Source organism: Pristis pectinata, chromosome 24 (assembly GCF_009764475.1).
Source record: "Pristis pectinata isolate sPriPec2 chromosome 24, sPriPec2.1.pri, whole genome shotgun sequence".
Taxonomy (NCBI): domain Eukaryota; kingdom Metazoa; phylum Chordata; class Chondrichthyes; order Rhinopristiformes; family Pristidae; genus Pristis; species Pristis pectinata.
The window spans coordinates 34168795-34193625 of NC_067428.1; the positions used below are offsets into that span (position 1 = coordinate 34168795).

Sequence of the window (24831 nt, forward strand, 5' to 3'; positions counted from 1 at the left end):
TTGGGCTGCATGAGGGAGAAGACTAATTGGTCACTTGCATATCCTTGTGGCAGGAACTAGTGACTGCCTTGAGTTGGAGTGGGTGGGGGAATTAAGAATAAATGTATTTTTTAATTTAGTATTTGTGTCATTAAGTAAAAGTTTGCAATGGATTTTTAATGTTGCATGCCTCATTTCACCTGGGAGATGGACCAATTTCCACTTGGCCTGCAGTACTCAGGAAATATGGGTCTCATTTTGTTGTATAATTTGTACCTTTTATGAATTGCAACGACTTTGTGTTTAACTCTTATACAGTATGGATTGTGTTACATTCAAGAGTGATTGGAGGATGACCTTTTCTTTAATCCCATGATGCATTCATCTGACCTTAGTTTACTCCCCAGTCACAGTGTGTCCCACTCTCTATTTCACCACTGATTGTTTCACGTCCCCTAGTATGCACTTTTTTTTCTTTCATTCACAGGATTTGAATGCAGCTGGCATTGCTGGCTCTTATTGTCCATCCCTAATTCCTCCAGAACTGAAGAAGGAGTGAAGCGTGAACCACATTGTTGGGTCTGGAGTCGCATGTAGGCCAGATTTGGTTAGGATAGCAGACATTAGTAAACCAATAGGGTTTTTAACAGTAGTTTCATGGTAACAATGAGTGAACTTGTTTTTAAGTCCTAGGTTTATTTCATTACTTGAATCTAAATTTTTCAGCTGGGATTTGAACTAGTGTTTCTGGAACAACAATCTAGAGCATTGACTGGTGGTTCAGCAACTTAACCTGCTGTACTCCATGCTAAGGGTGAGGGATGATTGGATTGCTGGAAGTGAGACTTTGTGTCTACCAATTCCTTTCCCCATCATTGCACAGTCCAGTTTCTTCCCTTCCAAATAAAATTCTTCCTTGATGTTCTATTCGTGTTAGACTGATGCATTCAAATTTTGATCAACATTGAAAGTTGTTTCATCAACTGCAGGATTCCATTGGTATCTAACTTAAAGCCAAGGTGATATAAACAGTTGCTCATGTATCTGTGTGTGTGCATACGTGTGTGCGATGCTCGGGTGGATGTATTATTCGAGAGTGTCCACGGCTATAATTATTGAAGGAAGCTTTAGTTTTTGCTTGCTCGCTTCCAAGCCATCATAGCTCAAATTTTGGGGTTTTCTTCCCTGATAAGGGAAAAGGAAACAAAATCTGCTACCATGTGATCTCTAAATGTGCTTCATTTTTTGAAAAGTGTATGTTATCAAAGTTTAATGGAAGCAATAAAAATAATCACTTTCAGGGCTTAGAGTACCAAGTGTTGATAAACTGAGGGGCGCAGAACTTCTAATATGTGCAAACTTATTTCCAAAATATCACTCGGGAAGGCTACTGTGGCCCTTAAAAGGTTAAGTGCAGCCATTTTGTTTACTTTGTCAGTGGCCCTGTCAGTTAACCTCTTAACCACAGTTAAATCAGACTAGACTAATGAGGCTTTTCATCCAAAGGATTTTGGTGGCTGTTTTGCTTTCTTTTGGATGTGGTCTGAAAATTGTAGCTGTTCATTACACTTGTGCCTGTGAATTGTTTTATTCTTGTGTAGTTCATTTGCAAAATGATACCAAACATTTTAATATCATTTGAAGACCTGATGACAGAAGAGAAAGGTTCTTTGATTAGCATAAGCTCTTATCCTTTAGTTTATGTAGTCACACACAGATAAGTTAACATATACTGTAATATAGCTTTTGTTTCATTTTGAAGTGGTACATTGAATATTTGGGAAAACTGTAGACTGAATTGCACTCCCTCTGCACCTCCTTCCCTCCCAGAGTATTTCTGCCTGAATCACTTGTCATCTTTTCCGAATAAAAGGACTGAAGATGGATGTTTTACTGCTGGTACCATATGGTTAACATTGGTTTAGACATCCATGAGCGGTCTAAGTGGAGGTAGCAGTGATAGGGTGACCAGGGCAAGAACAGGGTACTGCTCATAAAGATGCTATCACAAAACTAAACCACCACCTCGGATAGACAAATGCAATTTGAGCAAGAATTGATCCAGCAGTTGAAAATGAGTTGGGGAAAAATTGTGAAGGTTTTTGAGTTTTGTTCAGTTCTAGCTACTGATGAACTGTGTGACCTTCCCTGTAATGGTGCACCATTTTAGTACTTTGTTCTTAAAGCAAATTTAGGATCTTCCCTTCTTCCAGGACTGCCGACAAGTACAAGGCAACCATCCAGTGTCTACCAACTGCTTGTCCATAGTACCTTGCCCAAGTGGTCTTTTTGTTGGCTAAGAGGCTCTTTCGGTTGTATCACAGCAAACATCCAAACATGCATTCATCAGTAAGGTTGCTAGAACAAAGAAAAACCTAAGAGTAGAAGTGGAGGTCCATTCATACTGACACAGTAATTGAAGCTTACACAACCGCAGAAAGAGACCATTTGGTCTATTGTGTCTTTTCCAGACCTTTGCTAGAACTATTCAATTATCTCATTCCCTACTGAATATTACCATTGAATCTGTTTTAACCAGGAATAAATTGCAATAATGCCATGCTTTTTTAGAAAGTTGCTGTCATTATTCACTGTTTGGCATTTATTGGCCATCCTTAATTTCAGTGGGAGAAGGTGGTAGTGAGCTGGCACCTTGACAGTTGTTCTGAAGGTGCCCCATGCTACTGTTGGGAGTGAATTCCAGGATCAAGACAGCAATGAGGAAGGAAAGGCAATATATTATAAAGTCAGTATCCCATGGAGCACAGAGGTGGTGTCCTTGGGCACTGGCTGTTCTTGCCCTTCTTGGTGGCAGACATTGTGTACTCAAGAGTTGCTATCAGGTTAGTGTAAGTAAGTAACTGCAGTGTATTTTGTATTTTAGATGTTGTACACTGCAAGTCACTCTGTGCCACTGGTGGAAACATTGGGACTGGTAATGGGAAAAGTGGCATCACTAAAAACTGGTAGGGTTTCACTTAGGCAAAATGAGGATTAGGGTGGAAGGAGTGCGGAATAGGGTTTGCTCCTGGTATCTGGGGTGTTTTAAACTAGGACGGTGGAGAAAGGGCGTTTGAGCAAGGTGATAAAGGGCAGAACATAGAACAGTACGCACAGGAACAGGCCCTTGGGCCCACTGTGTCTGTGCTGATGATTAATCCCATCTGCCTGTATCCTTCTATTCTCTGAAGAGACAAAAGACTGCAGATGCTGAAACCTGGAGCAAAAAACTAGCTGCTGGAGGAACTCTGTGGAAGGAAATGGACAGTCAGCGTTTCAGGTTGAACCCCTTAATCTGGATGATGGGTTGCCTGATCCATTGAGTTCCTCCAGCAGCTTGTTCCCTCTATTCTCTGTCTGTACATGTCTGTCTAAATATCTCTTAAACATTGCTTTTGCATCTGCTTCTGCCACCTCCCCTGGCAGCACGTTCCAGGCACCTACCACTGAGTTTTTTTTTAAATTTGCCCAGAACATCTTTAAGCATTCCTCCTCTCACCTTAAATGCATGCCCTCTCGTATTTGATATGTCGACCCTGGGGAAAAAGACTCTATCTACCCTATCGATGTCTATTATAATTTTATATACTTCTATCAGGTCGCCCTCCAACGCTCCAGAGAAAACAATCCGAGTTCGTCTAACCTATCCTTATAGCTAAAACTACCTTCTTTCTTCTCTGACCAAGCCAATTTTGTATCCAACTTACCAACAAGGAGGAAGGAAAGAGAAGTGGAAGGTAGAGAAAGGGTGAAATGCAAAAGCTAAAATGGCTAATAATGTTTTAAAATAAAAAGACATCTGAAGGCATTATGCCATAATAAGGTAGATGAATTAAAAGCACAAATTAGCAATGTGCTGTTATGACATTGTTACTGTTATATAGTTGTAGCTGTGGGGTGACGAGGATGGGAGCTGAACATTGGAGTTTCAGTATTTAGAAAGGACAGGCAGAAAGGGAAAGGAGATGGGTTGTGGTGTTAGTAAAGGAGGATGCAATGGTGAGAAAGGACAATAGCTCAAAAATCATGATGTGGAGTCTGTTATGGTTGAGGTCAGAAACACCAAGGAGTAGAAAATGTTAATGGGGGTTCTCTGTAGGCCCCCAAATAGTAGTTGGTGTAGGGAATGAAATAAAGGGGAATTAGAGGCACGCACAACAGGGTACAGTGCAGGTTACTCTGGTCTACACAAAGGTTGTTCAAACCAAATTAGCCGTAATACTGTGGAGGAGCAATTCCTGAAGTGTGTGCATGATTTTTCTTTTAGACTGTGTTAAGAAACCAACCAGAGAACAGGCTAACCCTGACTGGGTATTGTGCAATGATTAAAAGAACAATTAACAATTTTGTGTGGGGTCCTTTAGGGAAGAGTGATAATAATGTGATAAAACTCTTCATTAAGGTAGAGAGTGGGGTAGTAGAATGAGAAACTAGGGTCCTGACTCTGAACCAAGGAAATTGCACGATACATAAAATTTGACTGTCAAAGTTTCTGTAAATGAAGCGCAAAAGGTTGCTAAAATAAATGTAGGTCTCCTGCAGGCAGAAATGGGGGAAATTATAATTGGGAACAAATGGCAGGCCAATTACACACACACTTTGTTTCTGTCTTAAAGGAGGATACAAGTGACTTCACACACATTGGGGAACTGATGGTCTAGAGAAAGGGAAGAACTGAAAGAAATTGGCATTAAGGAAATTCATAGGGCTAAAAGCCATCAAATCCCCAAGAACTAAAGGAAGCGGCCTTGAAAATAATGGATGGTTTAGTGGTCATCGTCAGAAGATTGTTATACTCTTGAGATTCTTATAGAGCATGGCAAATGTAATGTTACTATTGATGTAAAAAATGAGGAAGGGAAAATAAAGGAATAGTAAGCCAGTAGGCCTAACACCAGTGGTGGGAGAAAACAATTGAATCTATTATAAGAGATGCAATAACAGAACACTTGGAAAGGGATTCAATAAAGTCAGCACCAGTTTAGGAAAAGGGAAATCGTTCTTAACGGATCTACTGGAGACTCTTGAGAATTATTGATAAATAAGGGAGAATCAGTGGATGTGGTGTGTTTGGACAGAAGGCTTTTGATAAGGCTTTGCTTAAGAGGTCAGTGTACAAAATTGAAGCACATGGGATTGGGGATAATATACTGATGGATTGAGAAGTCGTGGGAAGGTGGGAACCACAGAGTAGGAATAAATGGGTCTTTTTCGAAGTGGAGGTGGTGTCCAGTGGGGTGCCCTAGGGATCAGTATAAAAACCAAAAATGCTGGAAATACTCAGCATCTTGTGACCTCAAAGTTGAGGTTATTGTCAAATGCACGTCCATGTGTGCACAGGTGCAGTGAAAAACTTAGTTGCAGCAGCATCACAGGCACAGAGCATCAGATAAGCAGCATTCACAAGAAAAACATGAACAATAATTATACACAATTTTTACAAGAAAACACAACTAGAACAAAAAAGGTCAATTTTAGTGCCAAGTGGTCATAGTGTTGCTAAACTGTAGTGATTAGGGTTTTGCCAGTTGGTTAAAGAACTGAAGGGTTGAAGGGAAGTAGCTGTTCCTGAATCTGGTGATGTGGGAGTTCAGGCTTCTGTACCTCCTGCCCGATGGTAGCTGTGAGAAGATGACATGGCCCAAATGGTGGGGATTTTTGATGATCGATATTGCCTTCTTGAGACAGTGCCTCCTGTAGATACTACTGATGGTGGGCAGGGATGTGCCTGTGATGCATTGGGCTGAGTCCACTACCAGACCATGGTGCAACCAGTCAGGATACTTTCAACAGTACATCTGTAGAAGTTTGTTAGTGTTTGATGACAAGCCCAAGTGGGAACATTAACTCTTTCTCTTCCCACAGATGCAGTCTGACCTGCTGAGTATTTCCAGCATTATCTGTTTTTAGATTAGATTTCCAGCATCTCCAGGTTTTTTATTTTCAGCCCCTAAGATCCTAGTTGTTCATTGTATGCATCACTGATTTGGGTGAGGGAACAAAATAAAACATTCTCTTAAGTTTGCAAATGACACAAAGCAGAGAGGAGAGGGAAGTGTGCGGGTGATGAACTATGAGGAGGATGCAAAAAAACTTCACTATGATCTAGATGAGTTGGGTGAGTGCACAAATGCATGGCAGATGCAATTTAACTCGGATAAATGTGAGGTTACACACACAGTGCTGGAGGAACGCAGCAGGTCAGGCAGCATCCATAGAGGGAAATAAGCAGTTGATGTTTTGGGCCAAGACCCATTAGGACTGGGAAGGAAGAGGGCAGAAGCCAGAATAAAAAGGTGGGGGAGGGGAAGGAGCACACACAGGCAGGGGATGGGTGACTTCAGGTGAGAGGGGGAAGGCTGTGGGAGGGGGGAAGGGGAGATATAATAAGCTGAGAGGTGATAGTAGAAGAGGCCGAGGGCTGAAGAAGGAAGAATCTGATAGGAGAGGGCAGTGGACCGTGGAATAAAGGATGGGGGAGGAGAGGAGATGGGCAGGTCATCGGGGGTGGGGTGGTGGCAGAGAGCCATGGGAATAAGGGAAGACAAAGTGGGAGGAGGGGAAAGAAAAAGAGTGGGTTCTGCAAACACACTGACTCCCACAGTTACCTTGACGACACCTCTTCCCACCCCGTCACTTGTAAGGACGCCATCTCCTCCTCCCAGTTCCTCCATCTCCACCACATCTGTTCCCATGATGAGGCTTTCCATTCTTCCTCCTTTTTCAGTGACCGGGGTTTCCCATCCATCACCATCAATGATGCCTTTACCCGTATCTCCTCCACTTCCCGCTCGTCTGCCCTCACCCCCCCCCCCCCCCGCCACAGACATAACAGGGACGGGGTTCCCCTTGTCCTCACACACCTCCCCATGAGCAAGCTTCCGTATCCAAAACATCATTCTCCACAACTTCTGCCACCTCTGATGGGATCCCACCACCAGATACATCTTCCCCTCTCTGCTTTCTGAAGGGACCACTCTCTCCGCGACTACCTTATCCACTCGTCCCTCCTCACCAATAACTCCTCCCCCCCCCCCCAGCACTTATGCCTGCAACTGCAACAAGTACTATACCTGTCCCAACACCTCCGCCCTCACCACCATTCAGGGTCCCAAACAATCCTTCCAGGTGAGGCTTCACTTCACCTGTGAGTCCGAAGGAGTCATTTATTGCATCCGGTGTTCCTGGTGCGGCCTCCTGTGCATCGGTGAGACCCAACGTAGATTGGGTGACCACTTCGTCGAGCACCTTCACTCCGTCCACCGCAACAGCCAGGACCTCCCGGTGGCCACCCACTTCAATTTCACATCCCATTCCCACACTGACATGTCTATCCACGGCCTCCTCTACTGCCACGTTGAGGCCAGGCGCAGGTTGGAGGAACAACACCTCATATTCTGCCTTGGGAGTCTTCAACTTGATGGCCTTAGCATTGATTTCTCCAACTTCCGATAACCCCACCCCTTTTTCTTCCCCAAGTCCCCCCTTCCCCCTCTCCGCCCCCATTTTGTCTTCCCTTATTCCCATGGCTCCCTTCCCCCGCCTTGATGACCTGCCCATCTCCTCTCCTCCCCTATCCTTTATTCCATGGTCCACTGCCCTCTCCTACCAGATTCCTCCTCCTTCAGCCCTCGGCCTCTTCTACCTATCACCTCTCAGCTTATTACATCATCTCCCCCTCCCTCACCCATGTCAACTGTTTATTTCCCTCCATGGATGCTGCCTGACCTGAGTTCCTCCAGCACTTTTTGTGCATTGCTCCAGATACATTCAGCATCTGCAGAATTTCTTGTGTCTATACATGTGAGGTTACACAGCTGGGTTCTAAAAACAGATTTTTATGGTATGTTGGCCTTCATGTCAAGTAGATTTCAGTGCAGGAGCAGTGATGTCTTGTGGCAGCCCTGAAGGGTTTTGGTGAAATCCCATCCAGATTTTTGAATGCAGTTTTGGTCTCCTTATTTGAGGAAGGCTGTCCTTGCATAGAGGGAATGCAACAAAGATTTACTAAACTGGTACAGTAGGAATGATACATGAAAGGTCAGGCTGTTTAGACCTATATTTACTGGAATATGGAAGAATGAGAGGGAATCTCAGAGAAACTTATAATGTTCTAACAGAACTAGATAGACTGGATATGAGGAGGATTTTCCTGTGTCAGAGTGTCCAAAGCAGAAGTCATAATCTCAGTACAGGGAATGCCTTTTAAGATCAGGAGGAAGTTTTTCACCCAGAGGCTGGTGAACCTGTGGAATTCTCTCCCACAGAAGGCAGTGGAGACCAAATCATTACAAATATTCAGATACGAGGTTGATATATTAATGCCAAAGGGAATCAGGAGATATGGGGGTGGGGGGGGGGGGGTGGGAATGGGTAGAGGAGTGGATGATCAGCTACAATTGTGTTGAATGGTGGAGCTGCCCCAAAGGGCCATGCACCTACTTCTGTTTTCTGTTTCTTTGAGGAAATGAATAGTTAGCATGGGGGATGGGGTCCCACCCAAGTAAGATGCTTTGTTTGGATTGTATTGCTATTGAGCTTTCTTATAAAAAGCTACATTCCATCACACTCATGATTTGTGCCGTGTTGATAGTGGAAAGGCCACAGGATACCAAGCCTCTGACCCACTCTTGGATCCACTACATTTTTGTGGTTGTTGCAGTTCAAATTTCTGGTCAGTAGTGACCCCCAGCATGTTGATAGGAGTGCATTGTAGTGTTACAGGTAGATGGTTACACTCTCTTTTTGAAGATCATTATTGGCTGACATGTTTACTGCGCAAGACTTTAACCCATGCCTCAATGTTGCCTAGATCTTGTTGCATACAAGCACTGCTTCATTTGCTGAGAAGTTGTGGATGGACTTGAACATTGTGCAATTATCAGTGAACCTCCCAACTCTGAATCTGTAATGGAAAGAAGGGTATTGCTGAAGCAGGTGAAGATGTTCAGACTTGGGACGCTGCCGTGAGGAATTCTTGCGATAAATCCTAGGGCTCGAATGATTGACCTCTTAAGCTACAATCAGGTTATGACTCCAATCGTAAGAGTGTTTGCACATTGATACTATCGAATTTAGTTTTCCCAGGCTCCTTGAGGCCACACTCAATCAAACGCTGCCTTGTTTCAAGGGCAGTCATTCTCACCTCGTCTCTGGAATTCAGCTCTGCTGTGCGTTTGCACCAAGGCTGTGAGGGCTGGAACCAAGTAGTCCAGGAATAATAATACTACTTGATAACACTGACACCTTCAATTGCTTTGGTGATAATTGAGAATGCACTGGACAGTAATTAGCCAGATTTTTATTTGTCTTGCTTTTTGGGAATAGGACAAATGTGAGCAGTTTTCTTGTTGGCTAGTTGCCACTGTTGTAAGGAGAGTGGAGGGTTCAAAACAGCTGAGGAAAGGAATGAGTATTCCAAAGGACCTGGTGTGCTTGTGCACAAGTCACTGAAGGTGAACATGAAGTGTGGCAAACGATTAAGAAGGCAACACGGAGACACAAGAAATTCTGCAGATGCTGGAATCTGGAGCAATACACAAAAAGTGCTGGAGGGACTCAGCAGGTCAGGCAGCATCCATGGAGGGAAATAAACAGTCGACGTTTCAGGTCAAGACCCTTCATCAGGACTGGAAAGGAAGAGGGCAGAAGCCAGAATAAGAAGGTGGGGGGAGGGGGAGGAGTACACGCAGGCAGGGGATGGGTGAGTTTAGGTGATAGGCGAGTCCAGGTGAGAGGGGGGAGGCAGTTGGGGGGGCAGGGGGGAGGTGTGGAGAGGGGTGGCCACAGGGAGGTCCTGGCTGTTGCAGCAGACAGAGCGAAGGCACTCGATAAAGTGGTCACCCAATCTGCGTCAGATCTCAGTGATGTACAGAAGCACCGATGTCCGCCGCAACTGGCAGGACCTCCCGGTGGCCACCCACTTCAATTCCACATCCCATTCCCATACTGACATGTCTGTCCATGGCTGCCTCTACGGCCACATTGAGGCCAGGTGCAAGTTGGAGGAACAACACCTTCTATTCTGCCTTGGGAGTCTCCAACTTGATGGCCTTAACATCAATTCCTCTAACATCCAGTAACTCCACCCCTTTTTCTTTATTCCCCCCATCCTTTGTCTTCCCTTATTCCTGTGGCTCCCTTCCCCCGTCTTGATGATCTGCCCATCTCCTCTTCTCTCCTCCCCTTCCCCCATCCTTTATTCCATGGTCCATTGCCATCTCCTACCAGATTCTTCGTCCTTCAGCCCTCAGCCTCTTCTACCTACCACCTCTCAGCTTATTACATCATCTCCCTCTTCCCCCACCCACCTACCTTCCCCCCTCACCTGGACTCGCCTATCACCTGAACTCACCCATCCCCTGCCGATGTGTACTCCTTCCCCCTCCCCCCACCTTCTTATTCCGGCTTCTGCCCTCTTCCTTTCCAGTCGTGATGAAGGTTCTCGGCCTGAAACATTGACTGTTTATTTTCTTCCATGGATGCTGCCTGACCTGCTGAGTTCCTCCAGCACTTTTTGTGTATTGATTAAGAAGGCAAATTGTATGTAAACCTTTATTATGGGATGATTTGAATATAAGAGTGAAGATAAGCATCTGTAATTATATAAGGACATGGTGAGACCATACGTGGTGTATTGTGTACATTTTTGGTGGTCTTACCTACAAAGAGGATTTACGTGCTACAGTGCAGCAAAAATTTACCTGACTGGTTCCAGTGGTGGCCGGTTTACCAAAGAGAAGTGATTGAGGAGTAAGGCCTGTATTAGTCCCAGAGACGTACAGCACAAAAATGGGCCCTTCGGCCCACCAGGTCTATACTGACCTTTTTGCCTATCTACATTACTTCCATTTGCCCACATTAGGACCATATCCTTCCATGTCTTGCCTGGTTAAGTGTCTGTCTTAATGTCTTCAACCTTGTATTCTCTAGAGTTTCACTGAGTGAGAGGCGATCTCATTGAAGCTTACAAAATCCTTACAGGGTTTGATGGGCTGGATGCTGTGGAGTATTTACCTTTTGAAGAGCCTGGAATTAGAGGTTACAGTCTTAAAATAAGTAGACTATTTGGAACTGAGATGAGAAATTTCTTTATGCAGAGGATGGTGAATCTTTGGAATTCTTTATCTTTGGCATTCTGTGGAAGCAGTAATTCATTTATTCAGTTGATTTCTAGATATTAAAGGAATCAAGGGGTATGAGGATAGTTCTGGAAGTTGATGGGAAGTAGTAGATCAGCCAACATTTTGATGAACAGAGCAGGTTCGAAGGGCCAAATGGCCTACTCCTATTTGTGTGCTGCTGTGGTAGTGCAGCTAACTCCAAAGCACAGGTCCGTAGTCCTACAGCTGGAATATGGCTTGGTCCCTTGGCATTCGGTGTATCCACTATTCTAATGAACAGCTGAATCAGAAGCAGGAGTAGGCAACCTGGTCCATTGAACCTAATCGTCCACTCACAAAGATCGTGGTCTAATTGCAGCCACATTCCCGCCTACCACCCTAACCTTTCACCGCCTAGCTTATTAAGGATCTATTTACTTCTACATTACCTCCACTACCTGTGAAGATTCATGACCGTTCGAGAAAAATTTCACCTAGTCTCTGTCTTAAGTGGACACTCCATGTTTTAAAAAGTCATCCTGACTTCCAGGTTCTCCCACGAAAGGAAACCATTCTCTTAAGACACTTCAGGATCTCGTATATTTCAAACAAGTCAGTTATCACTCATCTACCTCCAGTGGATATTAGACTAGCCTATCTACCTTTTCTCGTGAGACAGTCTTCCTATTACAGGTATGTCTAGCAATCCTTCTCTGAACTGCACTAACGTCCTTAAATAAGGAAGCCAGTTTTGTATGTTGTCCTGTAGATGTGATCTCATCAATGCCCTCTATAACCGAAGCATAATCTCCCTACTTTAGTTAACAATTCCCCTTGCAATAAACAAGAACATTCTTCCAGCTTACCTAATTACTTGCTGCACCTGAGTACTGGCCTTTTGTGAATGGTACATTAGGACAGAGATCCCTCTGCCTATCGGTGTTCCACAATATTCTTGTACTGCACATTTTCCCACATTGTACTCCATTTGCCAGATCTTTAGCCACCCAGTTAACCTATCTGTTTTTGTGTCATCAACAAAATTAGCAACTGCACCAATAACATCTTCATCCAAGCTACTTATATAAACTGTAAAAAGTTGAGGCCCCAGCACTGATCCCTGTGTCACACCACACGTTACATCATACCAACCAGATAGGCCATTTAGGCCTACTTTCTGTTTCCTGTTAACCAGTCTATTAACCATGCCATTATGTTACCTCCTACACCATGAGCTTTTAATTTTCCGCAATAATCTTTGCAGCATCTTATTAAGTGCCTTCTGGAAGTTCAGATGGAGTGAATCAAATTGGCAGAAGGCTGGCTACTGTGGTGGTGGGGATCTCAGAAATAAACCAAGATGAATCATCAACTCGGCACTTCTGGCTGAATATGATTACAAGCAACTAATCCTTATCTACAGTGCTCACATGCTGGCCCTGTCATCTTTGAGGATGAGGTAGTTTTGATGGGGAAATAGTTAAAGTGTTACCTATTTAATTCTCTGCCTGCATTCATGACAAGATGTGACAGGACAGCAGGGATTTGATTCTGTCTGCCAATTGTTGGCTATATCGGAGGGCATTCCAGACTCAACCACGTTGTTGTGGGTCTGAAGTCACATGTAGGCCATACTGGGTAAGGGTGGCAGATTTCCTCCCCTGAAGACATCAGTGAACTAGATGGGATTTTACCACCATCCTGTACTTCAGTGACCATCACTAATAGTGATGGTCATCTTTTTAAATTCCAGGTTATTAATAGAATATAAGTTCCATAGCAGCCATGATGGGATTCAGACTCTCATTTCTGTATTGTTGGTCAGGTGTCTGTTGGTCCAGTAACTGCACTATCACCAAACCCATTGTTTCCTTCTCCTGCTAATCACCTGAGGATGCATCTTTGCATCTTCTGGCAGGATGTAACCTCTCTGTCACTGGAAGCAAAAATCTGGTATCTGATGATGCCTTTACCAAGCTAGGTTTCTTCAAGGTAAAAATTTATTTACCCACCACCACCCCCCCCCCCCACCCCACCACCCCCTGCCAACAGCCTGTCCTAATATATTCCCACAAACTGTGTTGTATCCCCACTGAGCCGTCACTGCAAAAGAATGAGGGTAATGAGCCCCTGGAGGCAGTTCTGCCATTCATTGAGGTCAGGGGTGTACTGTATCCATATCCCATCCCTAAATGTTGACTCCACTCCTTTTCATCCTCATGGCTCGAAAAACACTTTCAATCCATGATTTATGATTTAATTAACAACTGCCTTTGGTGGGTGAGAATTCAGATCTCTGCCACCCCTTGCGAAGAAGTGCTTTGCAACCTCTCAAGAATGGCCTGCCTTTGGTTTTGTGTCCCCTTGTTTTATACTTTTTACTGCCTATTTCACCAATTCCTTTCAAGATCCTAAAAAACTATAAAATGATAGTGTCAAAGCTTGGCAGGAATGAAGATGTTTGATTATTTTTCTTGTGTTAATTGAACTTGGTGACCTCATTTCAGTGACTGGCATTAATTTTATGCACTTTTTTTTGTAACTGTCTGCATTTTTTTTGGCAAAATCATTCTGGTGTTATTGGGAGCAGTTGTTGTGGTTTCTGTTTCCTGTGCACTGTATACCATGCAAATCTCCTACCACCTCCAATTCATTCTGGTGCAGTGCTGTCAATAAATAATAGGAGTAGGGCGAACTGAATGGGTCTTTATTCTTGTGTTTGGAGGAATAGATTTTACTTCACTGTGTTAAATCCTTCGATGGATTGATAAAGTCTAGAACTTGGGATTATGGAAAAAAGGGGAATAGACCATTAAGGAGTAAGGAATTTTGTTTCAATCCTGAGATTTGTGAATCTTTAGAGTTCTCTACTGTAGCGTGCTGAAGATTCTAAATCATGAAGTCATTCTAGGTAAGATTAATAGATTTTTGGACTTTAAGGAAATCGAGGGGTATGGGGATAGGGAAAATGTTGAGAGGGGATCACCTGTGATTTTGTTAAATGGCAGAGCAGGGTTAGCGTCTGTAGGCCTTGCTCCTGTTTCTTGTGTTCTCATATTTTACTCCACTACCAAACCATTCTACTGGTTGAAATGTACTCATTTAGCAAGGACTTTAGTTATGGGGAAGAAGACTTTCAATCCCTGATTTATAATTTAAAGGGTTGAACCCATTTCATCACTGGTCTTTCTGGCCTTGTTCCATGCTCTGAAAGTAAAATGCTTCTGAGCTGACTGTGTGGGGTCATTTATCTTGCAAACTGCAGAAATCTTGTGATTTATCTTTACCCTTTATGATCTTTGAATGTTCCAATCATTTGTATGGTTGAGACTACATTTAGCACATACAATGCATTTCTGGGATCACACAATGCTAGAATTCAGTGTCAGCATTTGATACAGAAAGGATGGACTAATAATCCCAAGACCATTCATCAGAGTGAAACCCATCCTTTGTACCGGCTCTGATATTTCTGTGCCATTTAAGTTGTCACCAGTCAGTTGTACATGCCACATAAGTATAACCTAACAAAATCACTTGAGCCTCGACCTTCTCTGGTCTGGCAAATTTGCAGCTTATTGCTAGTGTTTTCCTTTTCAAATTTACAATTTTCTTCTTCCTTCCATAAAATCCTGTTAATTTTGCCCATCTCCCCATTTCTCAGTGACCTCCTCGGGTTCGTGTAGGACCAACAGATTTAGTATCCTTGTCCTTGGAGACCCTTCCATCTGCGACCTTCGTCAGCCTGAGATGTTGCATTTGTTTTTCACAACTTAATTTTCTCTGTTTTTCCATCTTCTCAAGCCATTATCAAACCCCTCAACTGCCTCAGCCCAACTCTAAAGCATCTCTACTTTCCCCTCATTCCCTAATCCCTCTGGCTCAAAGCAGTTTTTTTTTACTGTTTTTTTAAAAGATTCCTCAAAAAAACTGCATTACTGAACCTATGCCATTGTAACTCTTTCACTAGTGCATCATTCTGATGTTCCCTACATTATAAGGCATACAGCTGTACTGTTCAGAAATGGGCCCTTCGGCCCACCACGTGCATGCTCACCTAATGCCCACAATAGGACTGTATCCTTCTATGCCTTGCCTGTTTAAGTGCCTGTATAAATGCCGCTTAAATGTAGTAATTGTATTTGATTCCACCGCCTCCTCTGGCAGAACGTTCCAGATATCAACCACTCTGAGTTTTAAAAAAAACCTATACCCTTGCCTGTATTGCCCATCTGTTGTACTTTTCTCCTGATATTTTATTCCAGTGAAGTCACTGTAACTACCAAAGAATTTCTACCCCAATAATTCATAAGAGTGCATGTTTCTAGTGCATGTCATTCTTGTGTTTCAATCCCAGAAGAATTTCATCAGGCATTTTCAATTATGGGTAGAAAAGTGAGCTCTCTTGCAGGTTCACTGGCTATTTTCTCCCTCAGCTGAGGAAAAAGGTGACCAATTGTTTTTAAAGTTGTTCCTCCAACATTTGATGTCCTGAAGGGGTGAGTTGTATCCTGAAATGGCTTACTAATTGTGATTTCTGGAGTGAGTCCATTACGGTATGTTTGCACCCAACTGGGTAAGAACAACACAATCCCATCCCGTCCCATCCCTGAAGGATATTAATGCCTGGGCTGGGTTTCGAAGCCAGACAATTTAACGTGAAACAGTTATGCTGGGATTTGGCCTTGGGTTGGTTTTAAAATACCAGGAGTATTCAGTAGGATGCTTCAGTATTCAATAAGATCACATCTTGTCTGTGACCTAACTCCCTATCACTTAATTTTTTTAACAAAATCCATCTCAAAATTAATTTTTGACATTGATATCTTAACCTCAATTTCCTGTACCAATAATTTTGATAAATCCTCACTCACTGCCTCTGAGCAGCACACCATATTCTTAAGGTGTGCTGCTCAGAGGCAGTAAGTATTTGTGGGTTGGTCTAACTATGGCCTCGTATTACTACACCATAACTTCTCTGCCTGTATTCTAGTTGTCTAAGTATAGCCAGCATTTCTAGGTTGTTGGTCTTGTACCCATAGTAATACTCAACCATGCCACTAAATCATGGGACAAAGGACACAAGATCAAAGTTTTGTCCCTTTCCTGATTACTGTTGCTCGTTCCTACACCTATTGAGTCACATTTAAACTTGATGTTCAATGGAATTACCATGGTCAAATCCCCATCATCAGCAATCTGGGTTTTGGAGGGACAGAGGGCTGACTCCATGTATTGAGGAACCGGGAAATTGCCAGTCTCATGGGCGCTTCAGGAAAATTTCCCAGTTCCTTCAACTTGGCCTTTTTTTCTGCAGTTAGTTACACTGAGAGATGGTAATGGAGGTAGATTTAGAAAAGTGTGAAATCATAAAGGCAGGAGAAGGGTCCGTTAAACTGACCCCAGTGCAATGCAATCAGCAGCATTATAGAACGTAGAAAACCTACAGCACAATTCAGGCCCTTCGGCCCACAAAGCTGTGCCGAACATGTCCCTACCTTAGAATACCTTAGAAATTACTAGGCTTACCCATAGCCCTCTATTTTTCTAAGCTCCATGTACCTATCCAAAAGTCTCTTAAAAGACCCTATCGTATCCGCCTCCACCGCCGTTGCCGGCAGCCCATCCCACGCACTCACCACTCTGAGTAAAAGACTTACCCCTGACATCTCCTCTGTACCTACTCCCCAACACCTTAAACCTGTGTCCTCTTGTGGCAACCGTTTCAGCCCTGGGAAAAAGCCTCTGACAATCCACACGATTAATGCCTCTCATCGTCTTATACACCTCTATCAGGTCACCCCTCATCCTCTCTTGCTCCAAGGAGAAAAGTCTGAGTTCACTCAACCTGTTTTCATAAGACATGCTCCCAAATCCAGGCAACATCCTTATAAATCTCCTCTGCACCCTTTCTATGGCTTCTACATCTTTCCTGTAGTGAGGCGACCAGAACTGAGCACAGCACTCCAAGTGGGGCCTGACCAGGGACCTTTACAGCTGCAACATTACCTCTCAGCTCCTAAATTCAATGACTTGATCAATAGGTTTTTGATATCTTTCTGCTACTTAAAACTAAAGGTCAAGCCGTTAACAAATTGAAATGAACTGTTGTGCAATTTTTATTCATTTTTACTTGGCATCACTAGTAAGGTCAGCACTCATTACCCATACTTAGATGCCCCTTCCAGTCATATTATATGGGATCTACAAAATTACAGAGGGATCTTGATTTACGTATAATAGAAATGAAATAGTTAGAGTTAAACACAACCTGTCTTCGAATAAATGCCTCACGTGAACAGAGAGAGCAACGATCACTGTCTGAAGCTCAAGGTCATGTGCAGATTGCTGACTTCACAGTATCATTGAGAACCTGAGGGTGTCGAGGGAATGAGAAACTTGGGAAGAAAGTGCAAAGGAAAAAGCATTGTCTGATTTCTGCAGAATGTAAAGTTCTATATAAGTGTAGGTGAGTGAGACCCCTTAGTGGATCTGTCTCCCAAAGATAGTACTCAGTTCAAAAGATATGGCTGCGTATTAACCCTGAGATCCAGATTCTCCTAGGACACAGTTTACCTGGGATGTAAACACATAGTAGAAAATCCATCCCCTTCTGAATCCAGTCAGGCTCACCTTGGACTCTCCCAAACCTGCAAGCAGCCTTTAATACACCTAAAGCTATTTTTGGCTTGTATTTATTTACTTGGGGTTGGCCTTACTTGTCATGACCTTCATTTGGTGCATGCATTCTCAGCATTGAGTTGCTGCATATTCGCCAACTGGAGCCATGGGCTGGAAGGTCTCAGAGGCAACCCTCACTACTTCACAGCTCTAAGTATTGATCGCAAGTTTAACGAGACGAGCCACACACATATTACGTCTACAGGAGCAGGTTAGATGCTGAGTATTTTGCCATGGGATTCACCATCTGATGCTCCAGTGCCTTTCTACCATCTACAATGCACATCAGGATAGTAATACAATTTTCTCTACTTTGTGGATGAGTGCAGCACATACAAAGCTAAAGTTTGATTCCCTTCGCAACTGGTGCACTAGCTGCAGTGTGCATCATTAACAATGCACTGTAGCATTCTTGCTGCAGATTCTTTGGTTGCAGCTCCAAAGCAAACCTCCAAAATTTCAAAGGACAACAGGAGCATCAGGAGCAGGATGCCAATTTATGCCATTGAATTCCTCTCTGATTTGGAAGTGTCCTTCATTGTCATTGGGTCCTGAAGCCTGTCTCACCATTCATGGCTGATCTGTCACAGGCCCCATCTCTTATGGAGTCAAACAGGAGGAAAACAGGCCCTTCAGCACATCAAGTTCAAACCAATCACCAAGCACCCATTTACATTAATTCTACACTAAACCCTTTTTTAAAAAAATTCTCCCCACATTTCCATCTGCACCTGCCATATTCTACCATCCACCAACATATTAGGAGCAATTTATAGTGGCCAACTAACCTACCAACCCGCACATCTTGGGATGTGAGAAGAAACTGGAGAAGCCAGGAGAAACCAACACTGTCATGGAGAGCATGGAAACTCCACACAAATAGCAGCAGAGATCAGGATTGAACCTGGTTACTGGAGCTACGAGGCAGCAACTTTACTAACTGCCCCACTGTGTCAGTTCCCCATAGCCCTCAATTCCCTGATCTTTAAGAAATGTATCTACTTCCTTTTTAAATATTCTTAACAATCTAGCTTCCACAAACCTCTGGGGTAAAGAATTCGTGAGTCAGCAAGAAGTTCCTAAGCACCTCAGCTTTAAATGACAGCTCCCTAATCTTGTTGCTATGTCCCCTTCTCCAAGATTCTTCCACTAATGGAAATATCTTAACATCTGCTCTTTCTTGTCCCCCCTTGTATATTTCAATAAGATTGCCCCCTTTCTATATTCTACAGAATACAGACCTAATTTTTTAGCCCCTCCTGATGGGACAACCCTCTCACCCCAGGCATTCACCCAGTGAATCTCTTTCGAACAGCCTCCAATGCCAGTATGTGCTTTCTTAAATAAGCGGACCAAACTGCACAGTACTCCAGGTATGGCTTCACCACTACCATGCACAATTACAACTATGTTTCCCTATTACCTGTGCCAATAAAAGCCAAATTGTTTTTTGCCCTCCCAACCACTTGCCACACCTACCTGTTAAATCTTTGTGATTCATGCACAAGAACACCTAGATCCCTCAGTACTTCATTCACCTACAGTCCTTCTCCACTTAGGTAATAGTCTGCCTTTAGAATCCTGCTTCTGAAGTGCCTGACCTCACACTTTTCCATGTTAGATTCCACTTGCAGTCTTCATCCACTCACTCAACCTACCTATATCTTGTGAGGAGTCCAAATATCCTCATCGCAACATGCCCTCCCACCTATTTTTGTGTTGGATCCTAACACTCTGCCAAGAACTGATCCTTGGGGTGCTCCACTACTTACATCCTTCCAGCCTGAAAAAAGATGTATTTATTTCAACTCTGTCTTCCAGGCAGTAAATGATCTTCGATCCATGCTAATACAGATCCTCTAATACCATGAGCTCTTATCTTGTACACCAGTCTTTTATGTGGCACCTTGTCAATTGTTTTCTGAAAAATGATAGATGTGGGAAGTTTTGCATTTCCTGAAGGTTGTGCATTTTCAACTGGGGGGTAACTATTTCAAGAGGGAAACTCCATTGTCAAAACTTGCACCTTAACTGCGCAGTGTCCCAAAAGATTGGACTTAAATCATTGTTTCTTGGGGTTTGTATTTTAACACTTTTTATACACTGGGCTAAATCACTTCAGGATTTGCAAAGGGTGTCTCCCTATCGGGCCATTTGACCAAGCCAATGGATAGTTATTTCAATAACGTGCTCCCAGAAGACCAATTACAGAACTCTTCAGCAAGCATTTTAAAACCTCAGACAAGTTGTGTAAGGAAAGCACTGCCTGGAGTAGCAATGTCCCAGGTTTGATTCTTGACCTGCGTTCAATTAGTTTAGAGTGCTGTGGTTGGTCTTGAGGGCCCTGTGCTATAGAGAGATTATCTGATCACTAACTAGTAATTCAAGTTGGGAAATTAATGCATGGATCAAATGTACTCTAATGCTGTTGGTGTAACTGGAACAGAACTTCAAAGGTTAATAAGAAGGAAAGCCCTTTCAGCCTAAAGAAAATTGGGATGGAGGGGTGTGGGAGGGGGAAAGGGTCAAAAATTAGTTTTGTATTTGTACCCTTGTATTGACAGTCTGTGAAAGGGAAAGTTGCATTTGAACTAAAAAATGCTTTTCTTTCACCAGGAGACGCTTGGAAAATCAAGACCCTTTAACAGAAGAAATGGCTCTACAAGACTTGACAGGTGAACATTGAGCATAAATGTGTATGTGTTTACACTTGTGTCCAGACAGTCTGCTACTTCCAAAAAATCAGCTGGACTAGTGATAACTGAGGTTTTATTTTGCATCTGGCAAGGCTCTATTACCTCACTTAGTTTGCTTCATCTCTATGTGCCGTGTAGTTAATATTGTTGCATAGTTTGTAATACCAGAAAATAAATAGGTACGATCTAATAACCATTGCAAATACTTGTTTGCAAAGTGACAAATGTTGGAAATTAAATAATTCAGATATTTAACTTATAGAAGGAATGGGCAAACTGGAAAAGGGGGAAGGTTAACCCTGAGTATAAATGATGGCATAAAGAACCTTAGCTCAGAAAATGAAGTGGAATCAGTTCAGGTGCAGCGAAGTAACGGTAAGGGGCAGAACACATTGCTGGGATTTGTCTGTTGGGCAAAAATCAAAAAAAGACAGTCCCATGTAATATAGTAATCATGTATGACTTCAATCTATATAGAGCCTAGGCAAATGAACTTACCACTAATAGTAGAGAGGATTCAAGTTGAGTTTATTGTCGTATGCACAGGTACAATAAAATAACTTGCTTGCAGCAGCATCATGGGCACATAGAATTGTAATGTATTCATGGAATGTGTAAGAGAGGTCTTTTTTTGATCAGTATGTTGGGGGACCAGGAAGGGAGTAGGCTATTTCAGATCTAGTCTTGGTATTGAAGGAAGGTTAATAATCAGAAAGCTAAAGGCATTTAGGGAAGAGTGATCATAATATGATAGAATTTTATAGATTGAAAGTGATTTTGTTCAGTCTGAAACCAGGATGTTATAGCTAAACAAAGCAAACTGCATTTAAAGGTATGACAGAAAGCAAGCAATGGGTAACTTCTAAAGAAATAAAAAATATAGTTCTCAGTAAATACTTATCCCATTAAGGCACAAACACTCAACAGAAGAAGCAGTCTAGCTATGGCTTACATGAAGATAAGGATAGTAATAGATCAAAAGAAAAAGCTTATAATGTTACTAAAAAAGAGCAGCCAACCTGAAGATTGGGAACATTTCAGATTCAATAAAGGAGAACTAAGTTGTTCTTCAAAAAATTTGAATGTGGAAGTAATCAAACGAGAGTCATAAAAACATTGTAAAACCCTCTATAGGTGGGTTAAAAAGTAAAAGAATATCAAAAATTAATGTGGATCTCTTGGTGACCGAGACAGGAGAAATTGTATTGGGAAATAAGGAAATGGTTATGAAATTAAGCACATTTTTGTGGCATCCTTTGTGGAAGAAGAGATACAAAGTCTGGCAATAGTGGTGAACAAAAGTGTGAATGAAGAGCTGAAAGAATTGAGCATTAATTAAAAATAGTATTCAAGGAAATAATGGGACTGAAACCTGATAGATCTGAAGACCTGTATCTGAAGGTTCTGAAAGAGATGGCTAATGAAATGATTGCTAACTGGTTTTCATTTTCCAAAGTTCCACTTTAATAGTTCCTGTAGATTGGAAGGTAACCAATGTAAACCCACTATTTAACAAAAAAGGAGAGAGAGAGAAAAAACAAGGGGATAATGACAGGCTGAGTGAACTGACAAGGGCAAGGCAGATGGAACATAATGTGGAAAAGTGTGAAATCACCCACCTTCATAGAAAAAATAGAAACGTGGCATATTTATTACATGTTGAGAAATTGAAAGTTGTTGATGTTCAGGCGGACCTGTGTATCCTTGTGTACAAATCACTGAAACTTGCAAGGCAGCAATCAGTACCAGTGGTGTGTTGGCCTTTATTGCATCTAGCTGCACAAGAACAAGGCATCTCGCTGTACAAGTCCCCACCAAAGGAAGGATGTACTTGCAGTAGAGGGAGTGCAGTGTAGGTTCACCAGACTGATGATTCCTGGGATTGGGGAGGCTGGGGCTCTAACTCCTAGCAAAATAAATCTTTAGAATTCTCCACCCAAAAGGCCTGTGAAGGCTCATTTACTGAGTATCTTCAGGACAGAGGTTAATAGGTTTTTCAATATTAAGGGAATTGGGGGATATGGATTAGAGCAAGAAACTAGAGCTGAGTTAAAATTTCAGCCATGATCTTAGTGAATGATGGTACACATCCAAGGGCTGAATGACCTACTCCTATTTCTTATGTTCTTGTACTCCAAGCCAATTTCTCCACATTCCTGATTTACAGTTTCACATATTTGATGGCATTCCACTGCCTTGTTGCATCAAGTGTACCCTGCATATCTTGAAACCTCACCCATAAAGTAGCAACAACCTGTCTGGCATCCAAAGGTGGTTATATTGCTCTCTTCATGGGTAAACCACCTTGAAGCTATGCTGATGGCTAAATTTCCGATGTTGTATACATAGCCTCCAGACAGCAACTAATGGTAAATGTGAGTTACACTAATGATTGAAATGGTTTTATTAATGTCTCCAGAGATATCATTTGTTGGCAACCCTCTCACTGGTTTGAAATAGGATGCAGTGTCTGTATGCACAATGATATGGTGCTATATGGATGGAATAAGAGTTGTTAGTGTAAGTTCCTTGTACAAAAATATGGTGTGCATTGGGTTTGTATGGCTGACACTTCTGCATACTTGTACATTTGCATTTATGCTGCAGCTGGGCACCAAGATGCTTGAATTAAGTAATTTGCTTATCTGGGTTTTCCCAAGTCTGTGAATGTTCATTAGAGTAACATATCCAAAGTCAAAGTCGAGTTTATGTACATGAATGCACAGGTGCAATGAAAAACTTAGTTGCAGCAGCATCACAGGCACATCGCATCAGATGAGCAGGATTCACAAGAAAAACAAATTAAATTATACACAATTTTTACAAGAAAGAACACAATTACAAGACCACAATTAGGACAAAAAATATAAGTTCATTTTAGTGCAAAGTGATAATAGTGTTGCTAAACTGTAGTGATTGGAATTGTGCCAGTTGGTTCAAGAACCAAATGGTTGAAGGGAAGTAGCTGTTCTTGAACCTGGTGGTGTGGGACTTCAGGCTTCTGTACCTCCTGCCTGATGGGAGCTGCGAGAAGATGGCACGGCCCGGATGGTGGGGATCTTTGGATGTTGCCTTCTTGAGGCAGCACCTCCTGTAGATGCCACCGATGGTGAGGAGGGATGTGCCCGTGATGTATTGGGCTGAGTCCATGACTCTCTGCAGCTTCTTACATTCTTGTGCATTCGAATTTCCGTACCAGACCATGATGCAGCCAGTCAGAATACTTGTAATGGTACATCTGTAGAAGTTTGTTAGTGTTTGGTGACAAGCTGAACCTCCCTAACCTCCTAAGAAAGTAAGATTCTGATGCACCTTCCTTGTGATTGCATCCATGTGCTGGGCCCAGGATAGATATGTTAACACCCAGGAAGTGAAAGCTGACCCAGGTCTGAGTTGTTGCTATTGAGGGTTGGGAAGGAAGGGCTGGAGTTGGGGGAATGCAACAAGACAGCACTCTCTGTGGCTTGGGGCTGGCATATTTTTTATTTTTCCATTTCATAATTTATTTCAAATTAGTGCAGGTATTTAGCCTAGTTGATTCTCTATTTATCTTTCTATTATACCTGAGAGATGCCTGGTGGTAACAGAAGGATTTCAAAAAAGAAATCCAATAATATCTCTTAAAAACTTAAAGGGATCAGTCTCACATGTGATTACTGTGAGGAAAGTTCTTCACATTTCTTTATTCCGCTTCGTTCAAATTGTTATGAGCTCTCATTGGGGAATGACTCTGTCTCATTCCTCTAAATGGGTTGCCTGAACAAAACTGTTATGGCAAAAAAAAGACCGCTGTTGGTATAATGCTTGTTCTATTATTCGGCATGAGGGCCAGGTTATTGTTTTGTGTATGGGAAAAGGAGAAGTGTATGAGGGGGAGAAAAGGAAAATAGATGAGCATCGTTCATTGCTGATCTTCTGTATTTCGTGACCTTTGCTTCATTTAGGATTTTAAAAACTTGTGTGAGTCTTTGCTTCTGTGTCAGGGTCTGGTGATCATCTTGCTGCTGTGACTTGAAAACTTTGGGCACACTCAATCTAACTTTCTTCTCCTTTCCAGTCTGACTTTCTAACCACAGCTCCTCTTCCCTTTCCCATTCCCCCACTATATCCCAGCACCATCTTGCCCCTTGCTCTTTCTCAGGTCCCATCTTTCCCCACAGCCCACATCTTCCCACCCCATCCTGAACCTTCCTATCTCACTGGCCATTGTTTTGAGTGTACAGATGTGATCAAATTTTGAGATTGAATGCATTAAATCAAGGAATTTGTACGTATGGTCCGTGAGAAAAACAACTCTGTCGCCTCTACCAGATTGGAATGATTTACAGGGAGATTCCAAGTGAATGGACAGTCATGATGACAGCATCTTTTGT

At 42.6% G+C, this 24831-nt stretch overlaps 1 protein-coding gene across 12 annotated transcripts in view; it reads left to right on the forward strand.

Annotated features, from left to right (window-relative positions):
- The window catches only part of gatad2ab (GATA zinc finger domain containing 2Ab), a 133488-nt gene that overhangs the window by 46547 nt on the left and 62110 nt on the right, over positions 1–24831 (forward strand). For 11 of the 12 annotated variants that reach the window (XM_052037729.1, XM_052037733.1, XM_052037740.1 and 8 more), the window contains exon 2: positions 20379–20437. The exons of the other annotated variant lie outside the window; for it this stretch is intronic. Coding sequence is in view for 4 of the 11 variants with exons in the window: in XM_052037735.1 (XP_051893695.1) it covers positions 20416–20437 (22 nt within the window). In the remaining 7 variants the exon portion in view is untranslated. The remainder of the gene's footprint in view (positions 1–20378; positions 20438–24831) is intronic. 12 annotated transcript variants of the gene reach the window in all.